Source organism: Camelus ferus, chromosome 4 (genome assembly GCF_009834535.1).
Source record: "Camelus ferus isolate YT-003-E chromosome 4, BCGSAC_Cfer_1.0, whole genome shotgun sequence".
Lineage (NCBI taxonomy): Eukaryota > Metazoa > Chordata > Mammalia > Artiodactyla > Camelidae > Camelus > Camelus ferus.
In genome coordinates this window covers 23,464,020-23,490,635 of record NC_045699.1, presented here as the reverse complement: position 1 = coordinate 23,490,635, position 26,616 = coordinate 23,464,020, and the positions used below count along the sequence as shown (strand labels likewise).

The following is a 26,616-nucleotide window of genomic DNA, read 5'->3' as shown; positions in this document are numbered from 1 at the left end:
GAATAAACTTATAAAGAAAACGTAATCTCTCTGGCTCCTAAGGGGCTTGCCTAGAGGTCACAGACTATTAACCTGAATGCCTACACCACATCCCTCTTAACTCACATGCTTCACGACTATAATGAATACGAGTAATTATCCATCTAGATGTCTATGGTGACCAACAAATCCTACTTCTGTGTGTTTTCAGCCGATTCAAGTGTTTGTTAAACATGGTAGAAGAGATTTTTCAGGGCAACTCAATTTTAAAAGAAAAAAAGGCAAAACAAACTTTTAAAAAGGCTCCTGAGATTTCAAGACTCCATCTCCTTGGTCCTAGAGACAACTTGGCCCTGGATACCTTAGATTCCAAGTTGAACACTGTTTGGATATGCCTACCTTGCCCTTTGTGTTCGCTTACCCTCGGTCTGTTTATAATGCTCTGTACCATAAAGACTACAGGGTTGCCTGCTTTCCGAATGGCTTCCACAGCTTGCTCATGGCTTGCATCTCTGAGGTCCATTCCATCCACCTGCAATGGAAGGCCTCAGCTTAACATTTCAAGAAGCTACAGAACAACAGAACAATGCGTGGATCTGGAGTTTCGAGGATCCTAGTTTTGGCTCCTGGAAAATCTGTTTCAGAGTCAAAGATATTGGAGACAACTTTTGAGCCTCCAGAACTTTTCATCTGTCCAGCAAACTTGTGGTCCCTTGTTTTGGACACAGATTTCTGTCCCCAGTAATCAACTGAAATAAGAATCAATTGGAATGAAGGCTCTACTTCTGCTCCCTTACACTGTCCAACTGTTTCTTTAAATTGATAAATCAGCATCATTAAAGAAATAATACACGGCAACTGCCTAGCAGCACTGTCTTCATCATGGGAGTCACTGTGCAAATTTTCTTCCAATTCATTACAGAGCAGTTTGGGAAGTGGGTGGGTGATGCTTTGGGTATTTCTCTCCATACAGGGAAGTCTGAAGTTGAAAACAAAATTCTGATGTTTAGAAAAATCAGGTTATGGTAAGGTTAGTTTTGCAAAAGAATCTTTGCAGTACACATGACAGGAGCTGGAAGCCAAGAAATTGTGCTTACTTGTTAGTAATTCTTATATAAATAGCTTGAAAATGAAAGTTATTTTGTAACTTTTTAATTGACCGTGGCTCGCCTGGGTGATGATCAGCTCAGCTTATGTACGCACTATACGAATAGGAAGGAAAATAGTTTGAAAGGCCAAATGCTAATCCTGCCAGAAAACCACAGGATACTATTATAATTTTATCATTTCCAATTACCACAGAATGGTCTATACAACAAAATAGCAAAATCAGAGTGGACACAATTCTGAAAAAGAAATAGAACATTATCACCTTTAAAAGAATTATATGCTGCATTTAATCGAAAACCTCACTCAAGTTGATATTCAGATGTCATGACATCTCTTTCAGTGCATATGAAAAACAGCTCCTAACTTTCTGTAGAATAAAAGTAAATTATTTATTCTTACTATATATTCCAATAGTGGGAAAATTTAGCAGGACATTAAATATCTTTGCTCAAGTCCAAAGAACTCTACACTTAGAATGGAATATTTTGTAGGTCTCTACTCATCTAGCCAACAAGCATTTTCAGAAGCTCTTAGCAGACATGTTCTAGAATCCCCAGGATTACAGAAGCCTAAAGTTCTCTTATTTACTGAAAAAGCTCCTGAGCATAACAGCACTCAACCAACCACCGCTAAGCACCATACAGTATTTTACCATATGCAAAAAATCCTGTTCAATTTGAAACCACTGCTTTAACTTTCTTAATACATTTAAATAACATTTTGGTGCAAACTCTGATTAATCCTTTCTTGAAATAATTATAAACATTTCTTACTTTTTCTGCTTGGGCCAAAGGTATTTAATAGTGAAGTATCCATAAAATAAATTACTTTGAGACAATCTTAAATAAGGAATTTTATGTAGTACTCTAAAAAAGAATTCTTTAAAGGGGGGGGGTGCTAAAATATCATCTAATGAAAGGTAAAGATGCAGAAAAAGAGAACAAAAGCCCATCATTCTTCCTTATAAATGGTCAGAAGGTTAAAAAAAAAAAAAAAGTACCAGACATGGCCCTTGCTTTTTCTCAAGTCTCAATCTTCTTCCCTTTTCAATTCTCAGGGACAATCAATAAAGGAATAAACAGATCAATGCCCAAAACGTTCACTAGCCAGTTATGGTTGATACGGCTAACCTCCCTCTACACAATTAAGGCATTCTGGTGTTTGAGGTATATGATTTAGAAAATGAGAGACAACCATGTGTATAAAATAAAAATGATGGCTGTGATAGTAACCAAATGAGCAGTTTCTACCTGGAAGTTGTCTCTTGTAGTCTACTCTATAAGTCCTGACAATTCAGCAAATTTGGGTCAGACCCCCTTTCCTCTACCCTCTTAACTGAAACTATGCTTATGCTGGTCAAGCACCTGGGACGCAACAGCTGCTCCAGGAATATTTGTGGACGGGAAAAGGGTCTATTTAAAATGTAAATTTAACTTTGAATTAAGGGATTAGGTACAATTTGACCAAATGCTTCTCTCTCACACATAACAAAGTATTCATACACGTGTACACAAGCATACAAACGCATACACACACAGAGCCCTCAGTGATGAACTGGGGAATGGGCACAGCACTGAGACGGAGGAAAACCCAAGCCTGGACGGCAGGGATGGGAGTGGGGGGACATTGATATAAGAGGCGATGAGGATCCTGGTATAGAATATTTTACCAAAAAGACTCACTTGGGGAAAAAAAAAACCTCATCCAACACTGTTTAAGTACTTCCTGAAATAAAATCTCATTTGAGGGCTTAATTATGTACAAATTTTTGTGTGTATATATACATTTTTAAACAATTCAATTATTTTCTCAAGAAATTTGCTTTGTCCTTTTAATTAAATAACAGTAATTTTTAAAAATAATTACTTCATCTCAGGGCCAATGTTGTTAACTATGATTGATTATACCTTCAAAACATTAGTCTCTACTTCAAGATATAGAATCTGTCACCATATACTGAAGAGAAAAATTATGGACAAAAACAAGTAAGAAAGAAATGCTTTAACGACAAACACATTTTACTCAATGTTGGGTCGAGCAACCAGCATAAAAATGACTCCCTTGGTATAAAGGACGGACTGTGTGGTTAATTTCAGCACAGAAAGCTCACTGGAGGGTACCTCTACTATTCTGTCCCCGGGTTTCAACGTTCCATTTTTGCCAGCTGGACTGTCTTCAAGAACATGTTTGATGAAAATGCCCCGCATCACTTCACCGCTGCTCAGACGGCTCCCCATCCCTCGTCCACCAACAATGCTGATGCCCAAGGATTTGCTCGGTTCTCGCCAAAGTTCAACCCTATAAAAAAGTGAATAAAAGTTTAAACTCTCCTAAGAAAATACAGGGAGAAAAGCCTCATAACTTTCGGTTTGGCAATGATTTCTTGGACATGACACTGAAGGCATAGGCAACAACCAGAAAAACACACACACTGGACTTCAAAATTAAAAGCTGTTGTTCATCAGGAAGTACTATCAGTGGAGTCAAATGGCAGCCCACAGAATGGGTGAAATATTTGCAAACCATGTCTCTGATAAAGGATTAATATCTAGAATATATAGAGAACCCCTAAAACTCAACAACAACAACAAAAGAAACAACCCAATCAAAAAAAGGGCAAAGGACTTGAACAGATATTTCTCTGGAGACGATATGCAAGTAGCCCATAAGTGCGTGAAAAGATGCTCAACGTCACTAATCATTAGGGAAATGCAAATCAAAACCGCTATGAAGTACCACCTCACACTCAGTAGGAAGGCTACTATCAAAAAAAAAAAAAAAACCCAGAAAAATAAGTGTTGGCAAAGAGAAATCGTGGAGAAATTAGAACCCTTGTGCACTGTCGGCAGTGATGTAAAATGCTGCAGCTGCACTGGAAAAATGTATGGAAGTTTCTCAAAAAATTAGAAAAAGAATTACCATACGATCTGGCAATTCCATTCTTGGGTATATGCCCAAAAGAATTCAAAGCGAGGACTTGAAGACATATGTGTACAGCCATGTTCATAGAAATATTATTCATAACAGCCAAAAGGTGGAAGCAATCCAAGTGTCCACAGGACAGATGAATGAATAACAAAACAGTATATAAATACAATAGAATGTTGTTCAGCCTTAAAAAGGAAGGAAATTCTGACACCTGCTATGACTGTAGATGAACTCTGAGAACATTATCCTTCATGAAATAAGCCAGCTAAGTGAATAAAGGACAAATCCTATATGATCCCATTTCTATGAAGTACTGAGAGTAGGCAAACCCATGGAGACATGAAGGAGAGTGCTGGTTACCAGAAGATGCAGGGAGAGGGAAGTCAGGAGTTATTATTTAACTGGTACAGAATTTCAGTGTTGCAAAATGAGAAAGTTTCAGAGACGGATGGCAGTGATGGTTACAGAGCAATGCAAATATACTTAATGCCACTGACCTGTACACTTAAAAATGGTTCAAATGGTTAAAAAATGATGACAGGCACAGTTCTAAAAATTCAAAGGAATAAAATGTTATATACATTAATTTCTGCAAATAATATTTGCTCAATTTATTAAGGTTTTACCAGCAGTACAAGATCACTATAAATGCTTTCCCAATTATGTGTTTTATAGGGTCTGATAAATACTAATGCATTTCTGAAGCTGACTTGTTACAAGTAAATACTGGACTCATACTCCAAGCTGGGACACAGAGGAATGTAAAAGTACGGTTTTCCAGAAGCTCTAATACTGCGGACGTTAAGAAATTCTGCTACCCTTGAACAGATGGTGGCTTCTAAGCTCAGCAACCCAATCAAGAGACAACATTTCTGCACACACTCTCAGAAGCTTCCCTCTGTAGGTCTATCTGCCAAAGGAGACCACGCAACTAACCCAGGGTGTGAAGACCAGTTGCCGACAAGACCGTACGTGATCTGGTCCCACCACCGCCTCCTAACCCATCTCCCACAGCTCTCCTCTCTCCACTCCAGCTGCCACATCGTCTTCCTGCTGTTCCACAAGTTCATCAGACACGCCTTCCCGCCGTGGGGCCCTGGTGCGTGCTACTGCCTCTGCTTTGGATGTACTACTTTCTACTCACACGATAAACACAGTGAACTCCTATCTAGTAACTGCAGATAGCTGCCACAGCTATGGACGAACTGAAAGGACATGTTTTAGGAAATGACTGGGGCATAAGAACAAGGTGATGTGCAGCGAGGTGTCCAGGTAAGATGAGGCAGCGGCTCCGGGGAAGGGAAGCAGACAGAGACACCGAGCAGAGCTCTGAGAGAGGTAAGAGACTGCAGTCTGCCCCAGGCTGCAGGAAGGGAGACGACGTGGACAGTGAGAGAGAAGAAAGCGTGGTCCAAGATGCCCTCAATCTTGGCATGTGAGGATGCTCCCAGAGGAAAGGAAAGTTTGGCTTCCAATGAAATGGGAGAAGCCCAGTTAGAATAGACCGGGGATAAAAGAGCACCCCAGGTGGAGTGAGGGGATGGGCAGCTGGCCAGACGAAGGCAAGGTGGTGATGTGTCTTTTCTGTGGTCAGCAATCTTCATCTCTATGAGAAATCCATGATCCTGTTTAGTTTAAAAGGATCTCACCGTGATTCCCGATCTTAAAATTTGTGTGTGACTAGCTTGAACTAGTCAAAATCCTAGTCATAATTTTCTTCCACTCAAGGAATTCTGTGAAAGACAAGAACCAACTTCTCCCAGTTCCTAAGGTAAAGTGGCAAAGTACAGAGGTCAGCAGAGGTAACCACTGTCTTTAATAGTTAGGAATCCACAATATGCAGGTGGGACTCCTTCAGTCTTCTCTTAAAAAGGAAAAATAAAATAAAAGAACGAACGAAGGAAAATGTCTCCTGGGATTCTTTGTGGTTGATGTAAATTAGAAAGTAGTTCTTATGATTTCCTAAACATTAAAAATAGCAGCAGCAGCAAACTCTTACTAAGGGCTTATCGTGCACTCAGCGTTACCTTCTAAGTGAGTTCCACATACTTCGATTTAATTCTCAAATCATCCCTACGAGGTGGATACTCCTGTCAGCCCCATTTTACGAAGGGACGAGGCACAGAGAAGTTATACAGCCTTTGGATACTGGCACGGTGTGCAGCCTTAGGATCTGGCACAGGCAGTGGAGTGTTTTCAGATACACTTCCCAGAGGAAACGTCAGAGAAGATAACCAAAGATGGAGCTGCCTCAACGACCACAGCGCTGAGGAACTGGACTCAGTATCCACGGAACAGAACGTGGTAAACATCCCAAGGAAAGAAAGAGTCCTATAAAGGAAAAATTTTACAGAACACGAGCAGAGCTAGCTTTACAGAAAAATGGCAGCCTTTCTGAGAACAGAGGTTTAAAAAGAGTGGAGTTCAGAAAAGCAAAGGTAAATCAGAGCTCTGAGGGGGCTGCCTGAACTCTGAACCGAGAGGGACTGGGCTCAAGTCCTGCCCTTTGGCTTCTTAACACTTGTGTGACCCTCTGCAACTACTTTAGTCTCTCTTTTACCTTCCTCAGCTGGGAAGTGGAGCCAGTTAAGAGTCTGGACATCAGAGAGTTGCTATGAGGAGTAAAGTAATGAATACAGGTGACACACAAAACAAAGTCTTGGTACATCACAAGCAATTAGTAAATCTCTTATTACGATGATTGTAATTATGATTACTGAAGTGATGGGAGCAAGAGAAAACATTCAATCCATATGACAAATGTGCACCCCAGCACCTCAACTCTGTCACACTTACACTTTGTCTACTAAGAAAATGTACCATTTTCTACCCATTAGGTTAACAAAAACTTTTTTTACATGATCATATGATGTGGTAACAAGGATATGGGGAAAAGGGAACTCTCATATATTGGAAAAAGAAGTAAAAATTGGTACAGCCACCTTACAAAGCAATTTGACAAAACTTCTGATAGATAATACAGTTAAATCTGTGAGCCAGCAATTCCACTTTTGGATGTATACTTAGATAAATTCTCACACATATGTAGAAGAAAACAGATACACACACACACACACACACACACATATATACATACATACACACACACTGCACAGACTATTACAATAGTAAATAACTTTTTACTACTCATGTATCAATCTGGGAGTGAACTGTGGTATATTCCATATTAAAATGCACTGCAACAAGGAAACTGAAGGAATTAGCTATTGAAGTATCCACATGGTAGATCTCCAAGACACTAGCTTGAGAGAGGAGTAGGCGAGCTGGAAAATGATACATACAGTCTGACACAATCTTGTACATGAAAATCAGGAGCAAGATAAAAATGTAACACAGGTTGTTTAGTCTTAAAATTTACACTTTGCTAAAACGTATTTTCTGTTTCCACACAAAGCAGGTTTTTCTCCACTGCCTGAAACAATGTCCCAGCAGGTTACCAATGTTGTAAAGCATATTCATGACATTTGCTCCTCATTTACTAAAAGCTCTGGTTATTTTGGTAAGCTTCCTCTTGAATGTCTATGAACTTTCCCCCAAAAGTACCTTAGTGCTTCTGTATAGGTTAGTGACGGCTGAGTACCTTCTGTAAGATTTACAGGAGCACCAGACATAGCCTCTCTGTAAATCAGTTACCACCCTTAGAGACATCTCCTAGGCTGACGTGAAGGTTACAATCCAGGATAAAAGTATAAAAGTCTTCCAGTCCAGATGTCATAACCCAATTCCTCCCCACAAGAAACTTTCATAATGATCCCTGTGCTCCACACGTTTCATTTGCTTTGTTGTGAGTAATGATGACGAAGATGATGATGACGGAAAAGACTGACGTGACTAAATGCTGCACCCTGTACCCGGCACCACACTGAGGACCTTACACGTGACGCTGTGACCCTGAATTCTCCCCCAAATGTAAAAGGTTCTATTATTTTTCTATTCTAAATAAAAATTTTTAATTATTATTTAAAAAATGTTTCTTTTATACTGAATTATAGTTGATTTAACATATTATATTAATTTCAGGTGTACAGAACAGTGATTCAGTATTTTCACAGATTATACTCCATTAAAAGCTATTACAAGATAATGGCCATAATTCCCTGTGCTGTTCAATATATCCATGCTGCTTGTCTATTTTATACGTAGTAGTTTGTGTTTCTTATTCCCTTACCTATAAGTTGCCCCTCCCACCTTCCCTCTGCCTTTTGGCAACCACCAGTTTGTTTTTCTATCTCTGAATCTGTTTATGTTTTGCATATACATTGGTTTATTTTTTTAGAGCCTATATACAAATGACATAATACAGTAGTTGTCTTTATCTGACTTATTTCACTAAGCATAATAGAGAATAGGTCCACCCATGTTGTGCCAAGTGGCAGAATTTCATTATTTTTATGGTGAGTAATATTCTACAGTATATATATAATTCCATCTAACTTAACTTCTGCCTCTATTTTCAAATAAATAAGAAACTTAACAGCTTATAATGTATTTTCTTTCACTGACCTAGCACTTAACATTCTCAGTGCAGGTAATAATGTAGAAAGGCCTTGATTTCTTTGAGCAGCCTAAACAGCTTTTAAAGAAATCAAACCATAATTCATTTTAGATGGCTGGAAATAATTCATTTTAGATACCTTTTTTTTTCTGTGAAAGCAACATAAAATGTTTCCTACACTTTGAACATGACTCAATCTAGAAAATGCTTAAATATGATGGCTGCAGCCTCATGTTCATTTGCGAGCAAGGAAAATCATCAAACTGTATTATACATCTGCAGAGTAGAAATTTTTCTCTCTTGAGAATTTTGTTTATTCACTATAGAACAAATATTAAGTATGTGCTAAGTAAAAGGCATCTTTGTCATGGTCACCTTAAGATCTATCTAGAGAAAGTGCCCAATGATTACTTATCTTTGGGGATTAAAGCAAAGTCCTTCCAATTTGCTGTAATTATTCTGTGTGTCTCTACCTCTTGCCTACCCAAACATGTAACAGCTTCCTTTAGGGCAGGATTTATGTCTTACACTTCCCTGTCGTTCACAAAATAATCTGCCTCTCATCTGGGTCCATAATCAGGACTCAATGAGTTTCTATTAAACTGAATTTCATTCTACTCAGTGTGAACGTAAAAACATATACCCTAGTGACACAGAGTGGTTTATCTGGGCGTTTTTAGGAAAGTCATCTTTTCTGTTATATATAAATTTCATTCTAGACAGAGCATGGGTTAGAACATCTGCAGCCTACAATAAGATGCTTACACACACACATTCTAAATATATATGCTTGAATGTCTAGTTTCTACAGCACTAGAAAAAAATTTAAATGAACATTTGGTGGTATACCTAAGATCAAACTCTCCAGAAAATATTATCCATTCCAACTACCTACACACAATTTTCTCCAGTTAATTTTATTTAGTCCCTACTGTCTTGCCAAATCCTCCAACAATGTTAATTTTAACCCTGTGTGATACACATTATCTTCCCCACTAGGCAGGTGAAGAAATGGAGGGTAAAGGATACTAAACAACACACCCAAAGTCACAGTGGCAAGCTGGAATCCAGTGCTTGAAACTACGCCTCTCTTTAAACACTGAGTAGGCAGAAGACAGAAACAGTCCTTACCGCCTGGGCTGATTCCAGTTGCTATACGCTGCGTTTTGAAGTTCACTTTCTTCCCCCTCTCCTTCTTCTCGCTCTGGTAGTTCTGGAATGTCGCTGTTAAAGATTCGTACAGTGAGTACTATGAAGTCCAAGTAAAACCATGCAAGACTGTCTTATATGCACTTTACTGTCAGTCTGGCTAAATTTGCAGAAGTGCTTGATATTTTCACCATACTTGGCATGTAAGTATATCATATTTCACATTAAGGGGAAATGAAAATCTGATTCAAGCCTTACATTAGAACCAATCTACTATCACTTAGTCTGCAGATACAGTAGAACACAAAGAGCCTTGTCTAGTCTGTTTCTTTCCTCATGAAACATGGACAAATAAAGAACAGGAATGAAAAGAAGGGAACAAGTGGCAGAATTTTAAAGAACAACTATTCACCAAGTATTTCTTAAATGCCTGCCGTGTGCAAGCAGGTAGAAGCACCAGGAAGGCAATCTGCGGGCACAGTCCGCATCGACCCCTGGCCTGAAAGAACTTCTCATCAAGCACATCAGGAGTGTAGCATCACTGCTTCATAGGATGGACCAGTGCTCTCCCTTCAAATTTTGAAGACAGATGGGAAATGCTTATGGTCCAGCTTCAGCCCATCCAAAGGAGCCAGACACAGAATTCTCCTTACAGGAAGCAGTTTACAGTGTACCTGTGTTCAAGGTCGGGTTTCAGTTTCTGTAGGAATTCAGAGTTTGCCAAATGTCAGGCCTATAACAAAGTATGCCCAGTCTGGTAACTGACTCTAAATAAAACTGTAAAATAATAACCTTGTCAAGAAATACCTTGTATTTCCAAAAGTATACCTTGCATCAATAAATGACATCCTAAGGACAATAGAGAATGCTAAATCAATTACGGTGTGGCCTTACGCTATCGGTAAAAACTGTATTTCTGACAAAATACATCCACATATTCTTCTGAAAACACTGAAGGCTTTAAAAACTCTAATTCAATAAATGTTTGCAGTCGAGTTTTATGGGAAGTGAAAAAAAGTCTAAAGAAAGTATGTGTTCAAATTATATCCATTCTCCTTTGACAAGAATACTGAATTCTGTCAAATTATATTATCTTTAGACTTTGAGATCAGAAGTCATCCAATCCAAAATTCACCTGCGTTTGAATATGTTTCCCAACCTTTTTGCCAAACAACTGTCCGAGTTCTCCTTGAATATCTCATTCTTCCTTGACCTGAATGTGAGCTGTTTGTTTTTCCTCTGTGAAAAGGAAGTCCACTGGCCTGTGGTTCCTACCCCTCAGGGGTGTGACTGAATTCCCCTTCTGTGGAGACTAGAGAAGGAGGCTCTGAGTGAGGTTGGGGTTCCCAGAGCCTAAGCCTGAGAGTGGGACAGGACTGCTGGAACAGATTCAAAAAGGATTTTTTAAACCATGTTAAGAAGCTGATTGAGGACTAAATAGTCTGAGTAAAGCTCAATCCAGAAGATGCAAAGCAGAGAGGTGAGACACAGGCCTAACCCCCTGGAAACACCTTGGAGAGACGATGATAGAAAAAGCAGGTATGGAATCCAGACAAGAATGAGAAGTTAGAAAGAGTCCCTAAAACACTGACCTCCTACCCCTGAAGCCTAAGCGGGGGGGGGGGGGGGGGGGGGGAGCACTCAGACACATGCACACACGCTCCTGCCGCATGAGCTACGAGAAGTCTTCTGACACAAAAACCCCATTCTTTTCAAATGGCTCCACACTCTCAAGTCATTTCACTAACCCCGATATGCGCCCACAAGTGTGCTGATTCTCCTCTATCCATCTTAGAGTGGGGTTTAAGGGAGTGGTGCCGTGTGCTCCAAAGAGCAGAGTGGACCAGTTCTGTGCCTCCTGCACTCACTCAGTCACGAATGAATTTGACTTCTCTGCATCCGTGTTGGACTTCTGAATACCAATGAAATTTCTGCCAACTATAATAACTAACTCTCTTTACATCTGCATTAAGGTGCCAGAAACTGACACAAGGTCACACAGTAAAGGAGCAGAGCTCGTGAGGCTGGTATTGAGGCCATCTTACTTCAAACCCGCACTCTTTACCTCTATCCTACGCTGCCCCATATTTTTATACTGGGCTTGCACAATTCTTTCTTTGGATCCAGTGGTTAAGAACATGGAGCCTGACCACTTGCATTCTAACTTTGGTTCTGCCTCTTATTAGCTAAGAAACTTGAGCAAGTAACTGAACCTCCCTGGTACAGATTCCTCCTGTGGAGGATGTGGACCATTTTGTTTTGCATCAATAAATGGCATTATAAGGGCAAGACAGAATGTTAAATCAATTATGGTGTGGCTTTAAGCTGTCGGTAAAAACTGGATTTCTAAAGAAATATATCCACATATTATATTAATAGCAAATACACTTTTTCTGCAGCGAAGAAGCTCGTCACAGCATTAGACAATTCTCACCACACTCCCTTCTGCGCTGGGAAGGAAGCACACTGCTGACTGAAACTGGCTCTTTCTCTCTAACGTTAAACATTAATTCACTGTGTATCAAGAGGCCTTTAAAAGCCATACACTTTATTTCCTAACGTGTATGTATGTTTGTATAGACATATATAAAGACATTCAACTCAGCGTTCTCCAAGAGTAAAAGATAACTATTAAAATGTTTCTACATCTGTATGTATGCTAATAAAGAAATAAAACTTCTGAAAAGGTTTGAAAATGTTTATAAAAGAGGAAAAAAAGACGTAGTACCATACAAATTGTAGGTTCCGGGGAGTTAATAAAATCATATTCACATTGGGAATGAATTCCCAAAACTCAGTATGTTCAAAGTGCTATACTGAGTGGTACAATTAAAGATGGTTTTATTTTCTTGATTTAAATTTTCATAGTTTTTCTAAATTTTCCGCACTATATGATCACTGCTTAAGTATTCCGGGGGAAAAGAATGAATACTGTTTAAAATCTTGAAAAAGAAGAAAGGAATTCCGTCTTTTTCACTGCTAGTCCTCCCTGGCTCCAGATTCAAACCTCTTCTTTATAGATTCGCAGTATCATTTGTTCACTGTAGCAGATTTGCTGTTTCACCTACCTGCTGGCATATGAAGAAAAAATATCCAGTGCCATTATTCCTCCAGACTGTTGTCCCAAGCTGACTTTGAACTCTTCTAAATGCTCCGCAGGCACGTAAGTAATTCTGGAACAAGACACAATCCATGAACGCAAAGGGAAGCAAAGTCTTGCCTGTTAGGAAAAGCTTACAATACATGAAATAAAAATACACTGTCACTTCGTCCCTACGTTTTCACACAACTCATGTGAATCAGCTTAGTCGGTAGAGAATCTAAACTTCAAAAGGATAAAGTATCCCACAGGCAAGAATAACAACAGAAATTACAATTCAAAATGCTATGTGCTGACAAAAATAATTAATAAACAATCGGTGATAAGAAGTAGAAGATTTTTATTTGAGCCAAACTGAGGACTAGCCCAGAAGCCTGCTTCCTACCTTCCCCAGATTACTCTGAGGTTCTGCTCCAGACAAGTATGGTTTTCAGCACAGTTTTATATATTGTCAGAACAAAGAAACATTTACAAGTCAGGAATATATTTCTTTAAGGTTATAAAAAATAAAAGAGCAGACCAGCCCGTACACAGAGAGTCAGTATGGCCTTGGCACCTGGGAAGGGAGTCTTATCATCAAGGGAGGACCAGCAATGGCAGCCTGGGAAGAGAGGCCCTGAATCTTTATTTTAACATGGACATTCTTTACTTCTGGTCAATGTGCCCTTTTCTTTAATAATTAAAGCAGATGCACAATGGATGTTTGATAGGCCACAAACAGGCTATTTAAGTTAAAATAAAATCCAACTTAACTCGTGGATAAGCCAGAATAATTTCCCTCCATCTCAGTATGTGAAAATTTCTTTTATCATATGTTTTTATCAATAATTATATGGAGGAGGAGAACAGCATTATATCTACTTCCAAATGAGAAGAATAACACCAATTTTTTTGAAATTAGAAAGATCTATAAATCCTTAGAAAAATAATTGTCAGTAATAGCATTAATTTTCTCCAAAGATTTTTGGGTTCCTTAGCAGAAACAAATTAGGCGTACGCCACTAAAACACTGCGTATCCCAAATTACTTTACATTCTCCCATAATACAAAATTAATTATGGACATTAACAAGCATTATCAATAATTATGCCCTAGCTTTATTAAATTATGATCTCTCAAGTCTGAAGTTAAACCATTATAAGTTTGTGGAAACATGCTCTTACTAATTTGTCGCAACTTCTTATAAGTTCATTTTGGTTTCAGAGAAAAGCCTACTGTTCATACTTGAATGATCACTTACTAATTCAACAAGTACTGGCTGAATGCCTACAATGTGGAAGGCGATGAGCAAGATGCTGAATATAGCTACAATGTTTAGGAACTGACTTTGGAAAATTCACGTTTACTGCTGTCTCATAATGCTACATAACTGATACACTTGCGTTATGTCGCCTGTTTCAAAATCCTCAAATTAATGAATAGTAATATGGCAAGAGAGATAATGCTTTTGAAGCCAGTTCAGCATATTTGTGCAAGGAAACAAAAGTGTGGATCAAAAATGCACAATATAAAAATCATGAAGACTATTAAACCAGCTAACCGTAACTTACCTATGAAAACAGTTAAGTTTTAAAACCATAGCACTGGACAGCAAGGATAAAGGACTGTCTTGCACGTTACAATAAAATAAGAATTATACTAATGGCATAATTTATTCAGTGGGGAAGATATGTGATTTCAGATATATCGGTTACTCCATAAAAAGCACTCACTCTGCGTGGTCGCTTAGGTTTGGAGTCAGAGGATACAGCTCTGTTCCGCCCCAGGAGTGTACTGGGTGGGGGGCGTAAATCATCAGCAACGAATCCCCATATTCTCAGTCACAAACAGGATGTCACTTTTTATGAGGCTATTGTAAGCCAAGCAGCATAACAGATACAGTGCAGCGCTCTAAAAGGGCATCAGCCAGCCAGCCCCACCTGGTCCCTCCAGCAGAAGCCGCAGACCCTTGGGACCCTTCCTGACACTTTTACCTCAAGGATCAAACTACAGCAGGAAGCACAGGGCTGTGGGTTTAGGATTCAGCTCGCTGAGAGAGTTGCATTCTAATTCTGGCCCTGCTTAATGTATTCATCTATAGAAACACCTTCTCTACAGTGTTACAAAAATACACTGAAGAGCAAATTTGCATCTATCACTTCAAAAATGATGAGTCAAAAATGTGTAACATATTATGTTGGGACAGAAGACTGACAGTCTTTTCCACAAAGGAAAATAAACATAAAACACAAAACCTGAAAAGCCTATTCAAGAAATAGGGTACTATTTCTGAAGGTTCAGTAAAGGTAAAATTCATATAAACAAAATCTTAAAAAAAAAAAAAAAAAAAGCCAGGAAGAGGTAAGGAGAGAAAGCTAGAACACAACAGTAAAAGTAATAATAATTTAATTTTTAAACTGGTTTAAGAAGGAAAAGATGTTTCTATTCCAAACACTGCTGAAAACGATTTTTCTTCTATATTTGTTCAACACTGTTTACCCTTTTACCAAGGGTGGAGGAGGAGGAGGAGCTTTACAAATATTCTTCTGATATTTTAGGGAGCCAGTGAGAAAGAAGAAAGAAAGCAGTTTTCACGAATACTTCGCCCAATACAGACAGCAAGGCCACCAGAACAAGCATCCGACAAAACACTAGCTCATGCAGAGCAACTGTGATGCAGGCCTGGTCACACGGCCACACAAAACCTCCAGACACCAACAAGAACACCAAACTACATCATGAACTGCAGAAGCACACTGAAACAGCTAATTTGAGAGCTATATTAAACATTCTTGAACACAAACTAACCTTAGGAAAAAAGAATAGCATTAGTGACGCTGCAGTGTGACACAGCTATTAATCCAGAGGCTGCGTCTGCACATGCAGACAGGATCATTCCCTGACCACGGAGCTAGAAAGCTTAGCAGTTGGAAAATACAATTTTTAAATGAGGTCACAGTCACCAGTGCAATATGAAAATGTAACAACCTCATAGCTCTGTCCGAATGCATGTTCTTATATAAAGGGGGGAAAAAAGCCAGAATGCATATACACTCAGTCTATATCTGGATCTATCCCTGCATGGGGACGTTACGAAAGCATGAAATTATTTTCACAGACAAGTTGCAACACACAGCCATAATGAGCTTTTGAATCACCGATACTCACACATAAAAGGGGGCTCGATCGTCAGCAGGTGCTGCAGAAAATCTAGAATGTGAAGCATACGCCGCGGCATCTTTTTACAATGGTGTTAACAAATGTCAGTGTCTTGTGCTGTGTGTGAGATGCATACATATGTAGTTATATGTGGGTGCTCCTGTTTTTCCCCCTTGCTACCTCCCTCCTATCTACACCTCCCCCAGAAAAGCATCTGCTCTTCACTCGTGTCTATAGCAGTGATTATTAACAAGCATAGAAAAATGTAACTGCAATCAATCTTTTATTCCTTGATCAGGAATTCATCCCACACTTTAGGTTAAGGCAGGTGAATTCTGATTCAGCTCAGTAATTATCTGGCAGATGTTACAAGCAGCTGCTGCTAAGCACAAAACCCTGGCTATTATTACAGGAGTATAAGCACTCCTGGCAAGGTGGAGGGTGAAGTGAGACAGCATGCATTCTGGTGAGGCTTCACATCTGGTTTTCCACAGAAAATAATGAAACCTGGAACTTAAACTGGCTGTTCTTGAACTCTTGAAACTCACAATTATCTGAACCCAGGCACACATGAATACGCACACGTGAAGTTCCTAGCCATCTCTGGTAAACGGCAAAAAAGAAAGCCAGGGCATTGTCTCAATAAGCAATGCTTTTCCTAAAACCAATCAGTTATGTAACTGAACCAGTAAGAGTCTTTTTTTAAAGTCCCTACAATACATTCCTCTACCACCACTCCAGATTAAGCTAGCATTGTTAATACTGAACTATAATGCTGTACACCGGAAATTGACACATTGTAAACAGACTATACCTCATTTAAAAAAATAAAAATTAAATTAAATTTTTTTAAAAATGAAGAGGAAGAGACACACATGAAGCCTAGATCCAATGACTGTAACACTTAACTGGTCTGAGGAAACGCTACAGTTTCATTCAAAGGAAGGCCTAAACTTTCCTTTCGGGAGGATTACTCACACAGCTTTCAAGGGAATTTTAAACCTTCTCCTTCATGAAAGCAAGTGACAGGGAAGAGACAGGGCCAAAAAAACTTCACGCAAAATGCATGGAACACACCGCTTAGCCCTGGTCGATCTAACTGGCTATTTGTTTTATCACTTGAAACATTTTTTCAAAAAAGGACTCTGGTTCACATTTGTTTTTATCACTTATCCAATTAGCCAAAACTACAGTCATCTGAGTCACACTTTTAACAGAGCACTTAAGAAGAAATCAATGTGATTTGGGGGTGGGTTTGTGAATGTGTGTATCCACACACACATGAGCAAGGGAGAGAGTGACTGACAGACCCAATGACTTCACTGATTTCCAGAGGACAGAAGGTTGCAAGAGTTTTATTTTCTTTTTTAATGTCAAATGCTACAGTACATTTTGCTTCCTGGGATTCTAAAGCAACTTCTATTAAACTAGCTCTCCAGATATCCTTCAGGGTCATAATACAGCTGCTGAAAGGGCAGATTCTGGTGCTCAGTCGGAGGGTGGGAAAACAAACGAACACCAAGACAAATCAAAACAAAACAAAAAAGGAAAGCAGGAAAAAAGACTTTAAGAGCCTGAAAATGTACCTGACAGCTCTTCTAGAGATGACGAGATGCATGATTTATGCTAAATCAACGTCACGATGGTCATATTTGGGGGCCAGTTTTTAAGTTCTGCAGTACATTAGAACTGAGAGGTAAGGTTAAAACCAAGCGCTAATTCCAGTGCTCAGAGTGCCAGGAAGTGGACAGGAAACCTGCATCAGGGCTCATGACGTGGCATGTGCACTATCACACAACAAGTCAGATGACTGGTTACGAGGCCATCCGTATTTTATACTCCATCTACACTACGTAAGCTGGAACCCCAGCAGCAAAGGGTCTCCATGTAGATCCACAGCATCACCTTTTAAGCCAAAGGAATGGACACTATCCTGCAAGGGATGAGGAAAGCACTTAAAGTTTCTCCTCCTATTTAGTGTAAAGGCACTGGCATTTTGAATGATCTTTACTTTAAATTTTAATTAAGGGACTGTCCCATGATGTGATGGGATGATCTGTTCCATTATAAAAGTCAAAAAGGCAAGCAAGAATATGAAAGCCCATTAGTTGAAATTCTGCCCAAAAAGAATACCTCCTTTTCTATAAGACAGCCACTATAAACAGCATATATTTTTCTTTTTATTGATGGAAAATGAAAAACAGACTGTGACTAACGTTTTTCTTACCTAAGCTCTCCCAATATGTACTTCACAAAATAATAATACAAATGCAGTCAGTAACATAATATAAATACAAAATATCTCCCATACTAGTATTCATCATATCAATTTAAAGTAAACAACCCTTCCCTGAGCTCTTATTTTACTATTTTATCCCTTATATATTAAACACAAATATTCAGTTATTAATGCTAGAGAAAAAAGGCAAGCTATTAACACTCTTTGAGGTGTGACAACAAAGTTATGAACTCATTTTTAAGTTGCCTCAAGAAATGTTTAGTGACTTAAAAACCAAACCATATATATGGAATGCTTTTAGCACACTGTGGGATGATGAGATATTTAAACATTTCCCGCTAAAATATCCTACATGACCTACCGTCAGACTGCGTCAACATACTGGCAAATTCTCCTGTATCACAAGGTAGTTAAAAAAGGGCAAACTGTAGGTCAGATTGGTACTGTTCTATACGATCTTTTCCATGCCTGCCCTTGAAGAACTGGCTTACTTGGAGGATTCATACAAATCATTGGGGAGTGCACAGTTCCCCACACAGAAGCCAATCCAAACTTCTCTGTCAGTTCCTAAAAGTGGACAGTCCTGCCCTATGAAAGGTATCTCATACCTTTCACATTTAAGGTTTTTGCAGAAATCAATGGAGAAGTAAAAATAAAAATAGAAAGCAGCATTGTTATGGAATATAGTCATCCCTAGGTATTTGCAGGGGACTGGTTCCAGATGCCCCCATGGATACTCAAATGCCATGGTACAGCCGGCCCTCCACATCCATGGGTCTTGTATCTGCTGATTCAACCAACCTCTGATGGAAATTCTGATCCAAGGTGGGCTGCATGTGAGGATGTGAAACCCATGAATACAGAAGGCCAACTGTGTATTTATTGAAAAATTCCATGTATAAGTGGACAGGCGCAGTTCAAACCCGTGTTGTTCAGGGGCCAGCTGTATTTCAATATTGTTACAGTCTTGAGGAACCTATGTATACAATCAAGAACTTTTTCAGGAATAGACAAATTCTTCACTGATTTATATTAAATACATATATGATAATATTTTTCTATCAAACAGAAGTATGTACTGAGAAAAAAATTTCTGAGTAATGAATTGAAATTCCTGAATTTCCCAAGCCAAATTAGGGTCCGTATGACACTTACTTTATGTCAGGCCCGATGAGAGAATGTCTTCTCAGCATGGCTCGTGCCTGGGCATTGGTTAAACTGATAGTAGATTCTTCGTTGACTGACAAGATGCAGTCCCCAACGGCAATCCGGCCATCTCGACTAATGGCACCTCCATGAATGATGCTTCGAACGATCATCCCCAAGCCATCTTTATTAGCACTTACGGTCATTCCTATGGAAAAGGAGGAACACACACTAAATGCATGACTTTCAAATTCATTCTAATTTGAATTTAATGAACACTGTGGATTCATAGATCAAAGAATAGAAGTAATTTTTTGGCCGGTAAAAAACAATCAGAAGAAAAGGAAAACATTAGTTTCTAACATAAAAATATTTTTAAAGTAAATTTAGAAATGTTTGTGAAATTTTATCTAAAGACACCCCATGCTGAATACACCAGAGATGAAACAGGGTCTACACCGTGGAGTGAATGTAGCTTAGGCTATTTGACGTGTTGCCACTTACATGGCAAGCTCTCCCAGGGTCAGTATTTTGAGAGCACCAAACCAATTTTATAATAAAAGTTTCTCTCTCACATACACAAAAGAATAAAGAGCAGGACTACCAATGGAAAATTAGTTCTGTAAATTAAGGAACTCTCTGTCATTATCTTATTTCTAGATCATCTGTTCATTCGGTATATATTTATTACATGCTTATTAAGTGCCGCAAGCACCATGCTGGTGGCTTGAGATCAAAAAGCGTAACAGAACCCTAACATCAGGAAGTTTGTATTTAAGTCTAACCCCCAGTGCCTGTCACAAGTGCCTGAACGCACGGTAGTCTGTTGAACTAAACCGATGTGAACTTAATTCTAATCTATTCCCATTTTATTTCCAAATCTGAACTTCCATGAGCTCCAGATGTGGATACTCAGCTACAATCTGGACATACTCCCTGGATGATTCACAGGAAATACAGCCCCAGTAAGTATAAAATTGAATTTCCTAGCTCCTGTCTCCCCTCATTTCCCCACCCTGTCTTCCCCTTTTCGGGAAGGGCACCACCACACTGGTCTCCACTGCTCAGAGCAGAAACGCTGGAGTCATTCTTGATTCCTTCCTCTCCCTCCCTAACTCCCTACATTTAATCCATCGCCAAGTCCTGTCATTTTTATCTTCAAAACTTATCTTGAATTCATTCACCTTTCTCCATTTCCACACTAGATCTAGACCAAGCCAGCACCTCTCCTGCCTCACTTTTTCAAACAGCCTCCTAACTGGTCTCCTGACTTACAAAGTTGTCCCCTCTGATGCATTCTTCTCATGGTAGACAGAGTAACCATTCAAAAAACACAAGTCACACCGCATCACTGTCTTTGCTAACAACAGTTTCCTACTGCACAGACATGTAACATACCTATGTAGCACTGTCTGTATGAAACTCATTTCCTGGCCCTTCCAACATGCGCCCGTCCTTTTCGCCATGTCCTCCCTGGTCCCCATGTTCCAGCAACAAGCCTACTCTCCCGTTTCAGAGTCTTTGCCTGACACCCCCATCTGCAGCTCTTGCACAGCTAACAACTTCCCATCCATCAATATTACTTCCTCAAAAGGATAGTCTTAACAAACTCCAACTGAATTAATGTTCTCTGCTCACCCTACCCTCATTCTATTCTTTCAAAAATATAAAACCTGCTGAAATTATATTTAAAACTTTACAGAAAATAACATAAATTAACTTAAACCCAAGTAATACAAGTTCCTTCTAAAACAAGATCATAGAATTAAACAATATAAGGAGAGAGAGAAATCTATAAGGGTTTTGATAAAAACAGAGAAATCACAAATCCCTTTTTAGGTTTTTGCATTTTTTTTAAAGAAAGAAATTCTTTCTAAATATTAATTCTAATTATACTACATTAGACATGATATTTCAAATGTTTTTTTAAGAACGATCCTGACTACAATATGTTCCCAGCCTGACGTCTCACGCCTGGGTGTGGGCCGCCCAGGCTCCCAGTTGTCACTGACAGAAATGAACCATTAATCAAAAGCACTTAAAATAATCTGTGAAGACTTACACTAATGATTTTTGAGTTTATTGCTATTAAGGAAACACTTATGCTTGTCATTAACCAACCAACAAATTTAGACACTAAGGTGGGTTTCTTACGAGCAAAGAGTCCAGTTCCTAAATGTTACAACACGTACCCTAGTTCGCCCTGATCCTGCCACCTTTGCCACCAAGACCCACCAGACAAAATGTGACTGACTACAAAACACAATGTAACCCAGCAGCCCACCCTGGGAATCTAACCCAGCATCCTGTTCTCATTAGTACCATGCACTCTGCAGTCAAGCGAGCCACAGACATGGGACCAGTCTTCACGAGCTACGGTTGACAGGACCTCTAAATTCACTCTAAACAGCATGTTTAACTCCTGTCTCGATCAGGTATTAAGGCTGCCAGGTCACGTCAACCACATGAACAAAGAGGTCGGCATCGGTGAGCTCGGCTTATACTTTCCTTTCACCAAATGATAATTTTCAGGGTTCAGCAACTTTGAGGAATGTCTACTGACTAGATTTTGGTTGTAACTTATAAGATCTCTCACGTTTTTCCTGAAAGGGAAAAGCCCAAACCAAGTAGGACAGCCCAAACCTTGTACTGCAGCACCAGAGTGAGTTCCAAATCTGAGTTTCACCACTTTAATCAGTGTAGCTTTGGGCAACTGACTTCACCTCATACTGGGTTTTATTTCATTCATCTGTAAAATGGGGATATGTACATTTATAGGGCTATTTAAGGAATTACATGAGTCGTATTTCTCTAATAATTAGCAATGTTGAGCATGTCTTCACGCCCCTGCTGGCCATCTGTATGTCTTCTTTGGAGAAATGTCTATTTAGGTCTTCTGCCCACTTTTTGATTTTTTTTTTTTTTTGATATTGAGCTATATGAGCTGTTTGTATATTTTGGAAGTTAATCCCTTGTTGGTCACATCACTTGCAAATATCTTCTCCCATTTTGTAGGTTGTTTTCTCATTTTGTTTATTATTTCTTTTGCTGTGCAAAAGCCTTTAAATTTAATTAGACTCCATTTGTTTATTTTTTCTTTTGTTTCCATTATTCTAGGAGATCAATAAAAAAAATACTGCTATAATTTATGCCAGAGTGTTCTGCCTATGTTTTCCTCTAGGAGTTTTATAGTATCCGGTCTTACATTTAGGTCTTTAATCCATTTTGAGTTTATTTTTGAATATGATGTTAGAGAATGTTCTAATTTCATTCTTCTACATGTAGCTGACCATATTACTCAAGGCAATCTACAGATTCATTGCAATCCCTATCAAATTACCAAAGGCAATTTTTATAGGACTAGAACAAAATTTTTAAAAATTTGCAGGGAAACACAAAAGATCCTGAACAGCCAAGACAATCTTGAGAAAGAGGAATGGAGACAGAGGAATCAAGCTCCTTGACTTCAGACTAAACTACAAAGCTACGGTAAACAAAACTGTAGGGTACAGGCACAATTGAAAATACAATGTGGTATCATCTCACACCAGTCAGAATGGCCATCAAAACAACTACAAATAATAAATGCTAGAGAGGGTGTGGAGAAAAGGGAAACCTCTTACACTGCTGGTGGGAAATAAATTGGTGCAGACACTATGGAGAACAGCATAGACGTTCCCTAAAAAACTAAAAACAGAGTTGCCATATGATCCAGCAATCCCACTCCTAGGTACGTATCTGGAGAAAAGTCTAATTTGAAAAGGTACATGCACCCTAATATTCACAGCAGTACTATTTACAATTGCCAAGACATGGAAGCAACCTAAAAGTCCACTGACAGATGACTGGATAAAGAAGATGCAGTATATAATGTATATAATGGAATATTACTCAGTCGTAAAAAAAAAAAAAAAGAATAAAATAATGCCATTTGCAGCAACATGGATGGACCCAGAGATTATCATACTAAGTGAAGTAAGTCAGACAGAGACAGACAAATATCATATCACTTATATGTGGAATCTAAACAAATGATACAAAACAGAAAAAGACTCAAGGACATAGAAAACAAACTTATGGCCACCAAAGGGGAAAGTGGTGGAGGGGGCTAACCTAGGAGTTTGGGATTAACAGACACACACTACTATATATAAAATAAACAACAACGACCTACTGTATAGCCCAGGGAGCTATATTTAGTATTTTGTAATAACCTATAATGGACAAGAATCTGAAAAAGAATGTGTGTATATACATGTGTGTGTGTGTGTATGTGTATGTATAAATGAATCATTTTCTGCACACTTGAAACTAACACAGCATTGTAAATCAACTATATTTCAATAAAAAAATACAGCTCATGAAAAAAGGACTTAAACCTAAAAAAAAAATTATGTGAGTAAAGCACATATAGAGTATCTGTCAAGGTGCTCGATAAAGTACAAAAGAAAACTCACAGAATATATTTTACAGGCATCTCTACCCGATCCAAAGCTATACTGCCTTCTGAAGGCTAAAGGCAATCGTAACTCAGCTTCAAAATGAAGCCTGTTATTGTAGAAATCTTCATGCAGCCTTGCGTGACTCAGGGATGGTAGTGCCTTGTGTGGTATGTGAAAACGGGAGACAGACTCAGGTTTGACTCCTGGTTCCACCCCCCAAGGGCTGAGTCCTTTCAGAGAAATTCCAGAGTCTGTCTATGTTTCTGTACTTCCTCGGTGAAGTGAAGATAATATCTTCTTTCCCTTCTTACCTTTTTACCTTTTCCCTTTACCTTCAAGACCTAACACAACGTAATTAGGTAATGGATCACAGACCTATCAAAAATCATCAAGATTAAAATTTTCAAAGGTCACCATATGCACGTATACATGTGTGTATATCTACAGACAACATCCTCCCAAGTAAATTTAACAGAGTTAAAAGAAAACTCAAGTTATTCATGAAATTAAAGCTACTGGGTGATGACAGCTTTTACAGAAACCTATCATCTATTAATATTTTCATCTGATGATCACTAGAGAAACAAGTTACCCAGAAAGCCAAAACTGCCAACAACCTCACACAGATTGAGACTGAATCTAAGAAAACACATTCAGTGACTGGCCTCTCATGACATACTCTCCTGCCAGCACAAGGCCAGTCTCTATTTAGATTTTTCTAAAATATGACACTTTTTGTTCCTTCAAGTTGTAAAGGCAACACCTTCCTACATTAAAAGCTTAAATAGATGCTTTAATTATTTTAATGTTTCACACAGATTTTTTAAAATAGCTCTTTTTCACTATTCCTTTACACTGAGTTACTCCGAGCATCATGTAAATGTGAATACTGAAATCTGCTGTCAGGTAAGATAACAGAGAAGTGTCCTCCCTTTGGCATATGGAATTTCAACTCCAAAATGCGAGAGAACCCTCACTGGTTCCCAGGAAATCAAATAGCTAGGGACAAAGCCCTATAAATGCTGTGGGTGTGTACATTATTCAAATAATGGAAATGAAGCAGAAAAGTAAAGCTAGAAGATATATATTATTATATATATGTTAACACTTTTATATTACAGTTTGGTTGCTAAACTAACAATGCTGTATTTTCACACTTGTAAGTAAGTGGTTTAGTCTCATAAAGCAAATGGAAGAGCTCTTTTATACTTTCTTTTTAAACTCAAACTATGAAGATATAAATGGATTTCCTGGTATCAAAGAAAACAAAGACACTTCACCTTTTCCTGTTTTTTTCCTCCAAGAGCTTAACCATTTCAGTGTATTTTTTTTTAATCAAAACTTAAAAGCTAAAGTGGAAACAACCCAAGTCTCCAATAACACATGAGCAGATAGACAAAATTGGTGTGTGTGTGTGTGTGTGTGCACACACAGTGGAATATAAGGAAGGACATTCTGACACATGCTACAACATGCCACAACCTTGAAGACACTGTGCAAAGTGAAATAAGCCAGCCCCAAAGGGACAAATATTGCATGACTCCATTTACATGAGGTACTAGAGCAGTCAAAACTTACAGAGACATAGCATAGAAAGCAGAGGTTGCGAGGAGCTAGTAAGTGTTTAACGGGTAGAAAAGAAGAAAAAGTTCTGGAGGACAGATGGTGGTGATGGTTGCAAAACAATGTGATGTACTTAATGCCATAGAAATACACACTTAAAAATGATTAAAATGATCAATTTCATGTTATGTATCTTGTATTAAACTAAAAAATTATATATCCTGACATTATAACAGAATAAACAAAAAAACCCATATGACTCTCTCAATAGATGAAGGAAAAGATTTCACAAAACTCAACATTCTCTCCGCAAACTGAAAACAGGTGAGCAATCCAAAGGGTCAGATCATAACATCAGGCATACTAAAACCGTAACTCTTACAACAGCCTCCCAACTGCTTTCAACCTAATTCATCGACCCGTGCCAGAATGATGTGAAAACACAAATCTGGTCATGTCACCGCTCTGCCCCTAACTCCCACTGACTTCAGAGCTTGGCAGGAGGTGTCATGACGGATGTCCTGTGTCCTGCACGTGAACACTGCCCGGCAGCGTCTCCACCTACCAACTCCTTTAGCGTCAGCTCTCACGCTGCCCGCCATCACTTCACACCACACTTCATCCACACAAATAAACCTCAGTGACATTTCACAATTCTCTGCCTTGGCTCTGGCAGCTTCCAGCTTTCCCAATGCCTCAAACTATGTGGCAAAAACGTACTCCTTTTTCAAGAACTAAATCAAACATCTTTTCTTTGAAACCTTTCTAAACTCCTCCACACTCAGAGAGCAGGGATCAACTATTCTGTCTCGTAAGCCTTCAGTGTTCTCTGTGTGAGTGTCTGTCGCAGCGTGTATGAGATCTGAACGCCCTGAGGATCTTATAAGGCAGTTAGTTGACTCTTTTAAACTCATGCTCCTTGAGGAGAATGATTATACCATGGTGTCCGTGCAGAGTGGCCAGAATATAGAAAATAATTAGTATTTGAGAGTTGATTAAATAAATATACCAGAATAGGGATCTAAGATCTCTGTCTTAAGAGTTCATTAAAAAATGGGCTCTGTTGCCAATGTAATGTGACAAGTCATGCATACTGGAACATTTTCTTAGAGAATCCACAACGTACATCTGAGTATCAAAGATACTGAGTAGCACAAACAGAAACACCTGTCTCCTTAAGTTTATCACATCCTAAACTTTTGAACTTTAACCCATTTATAACTTCCATTAACATCCTATAAAACTACTATTCTAAGTGACATGCTTCCAGAAACGTGGCATCAGCAGACGAAATATTTCTGACATG

General features: G+C 38.8%; 1 protein-coding gene across 1 annotated transcript in view; it reads right to left on the bottom strand.

Moving 5' to 3' along the window:
* MPDZ (multiple PDZ domain crumbs cell polarity complex component) overlaps nucleotides 1-26,616 on the bottom strand; it is a 145,967-nt gene that overhangs the window by 37,660 nt on the left and 81,691 nt on the right. The window contains 5 exon segments of the mRNA XM_032477691.1: nucleotides 401-511; nucleotides 3,210-3,387; nucleotides 9,665-9,757; nucleotides 12,751-12,855; nucleotides 19,315-19,513. Coding sequence (XP_032333582.1) covers nucleotides 401-511; nucleotides 3,210-3,387; nucleotides 9,665-9,757; nucleotides 12,751-12,855; nucleotides 19,315-19,513 — 686 coding nt within the window.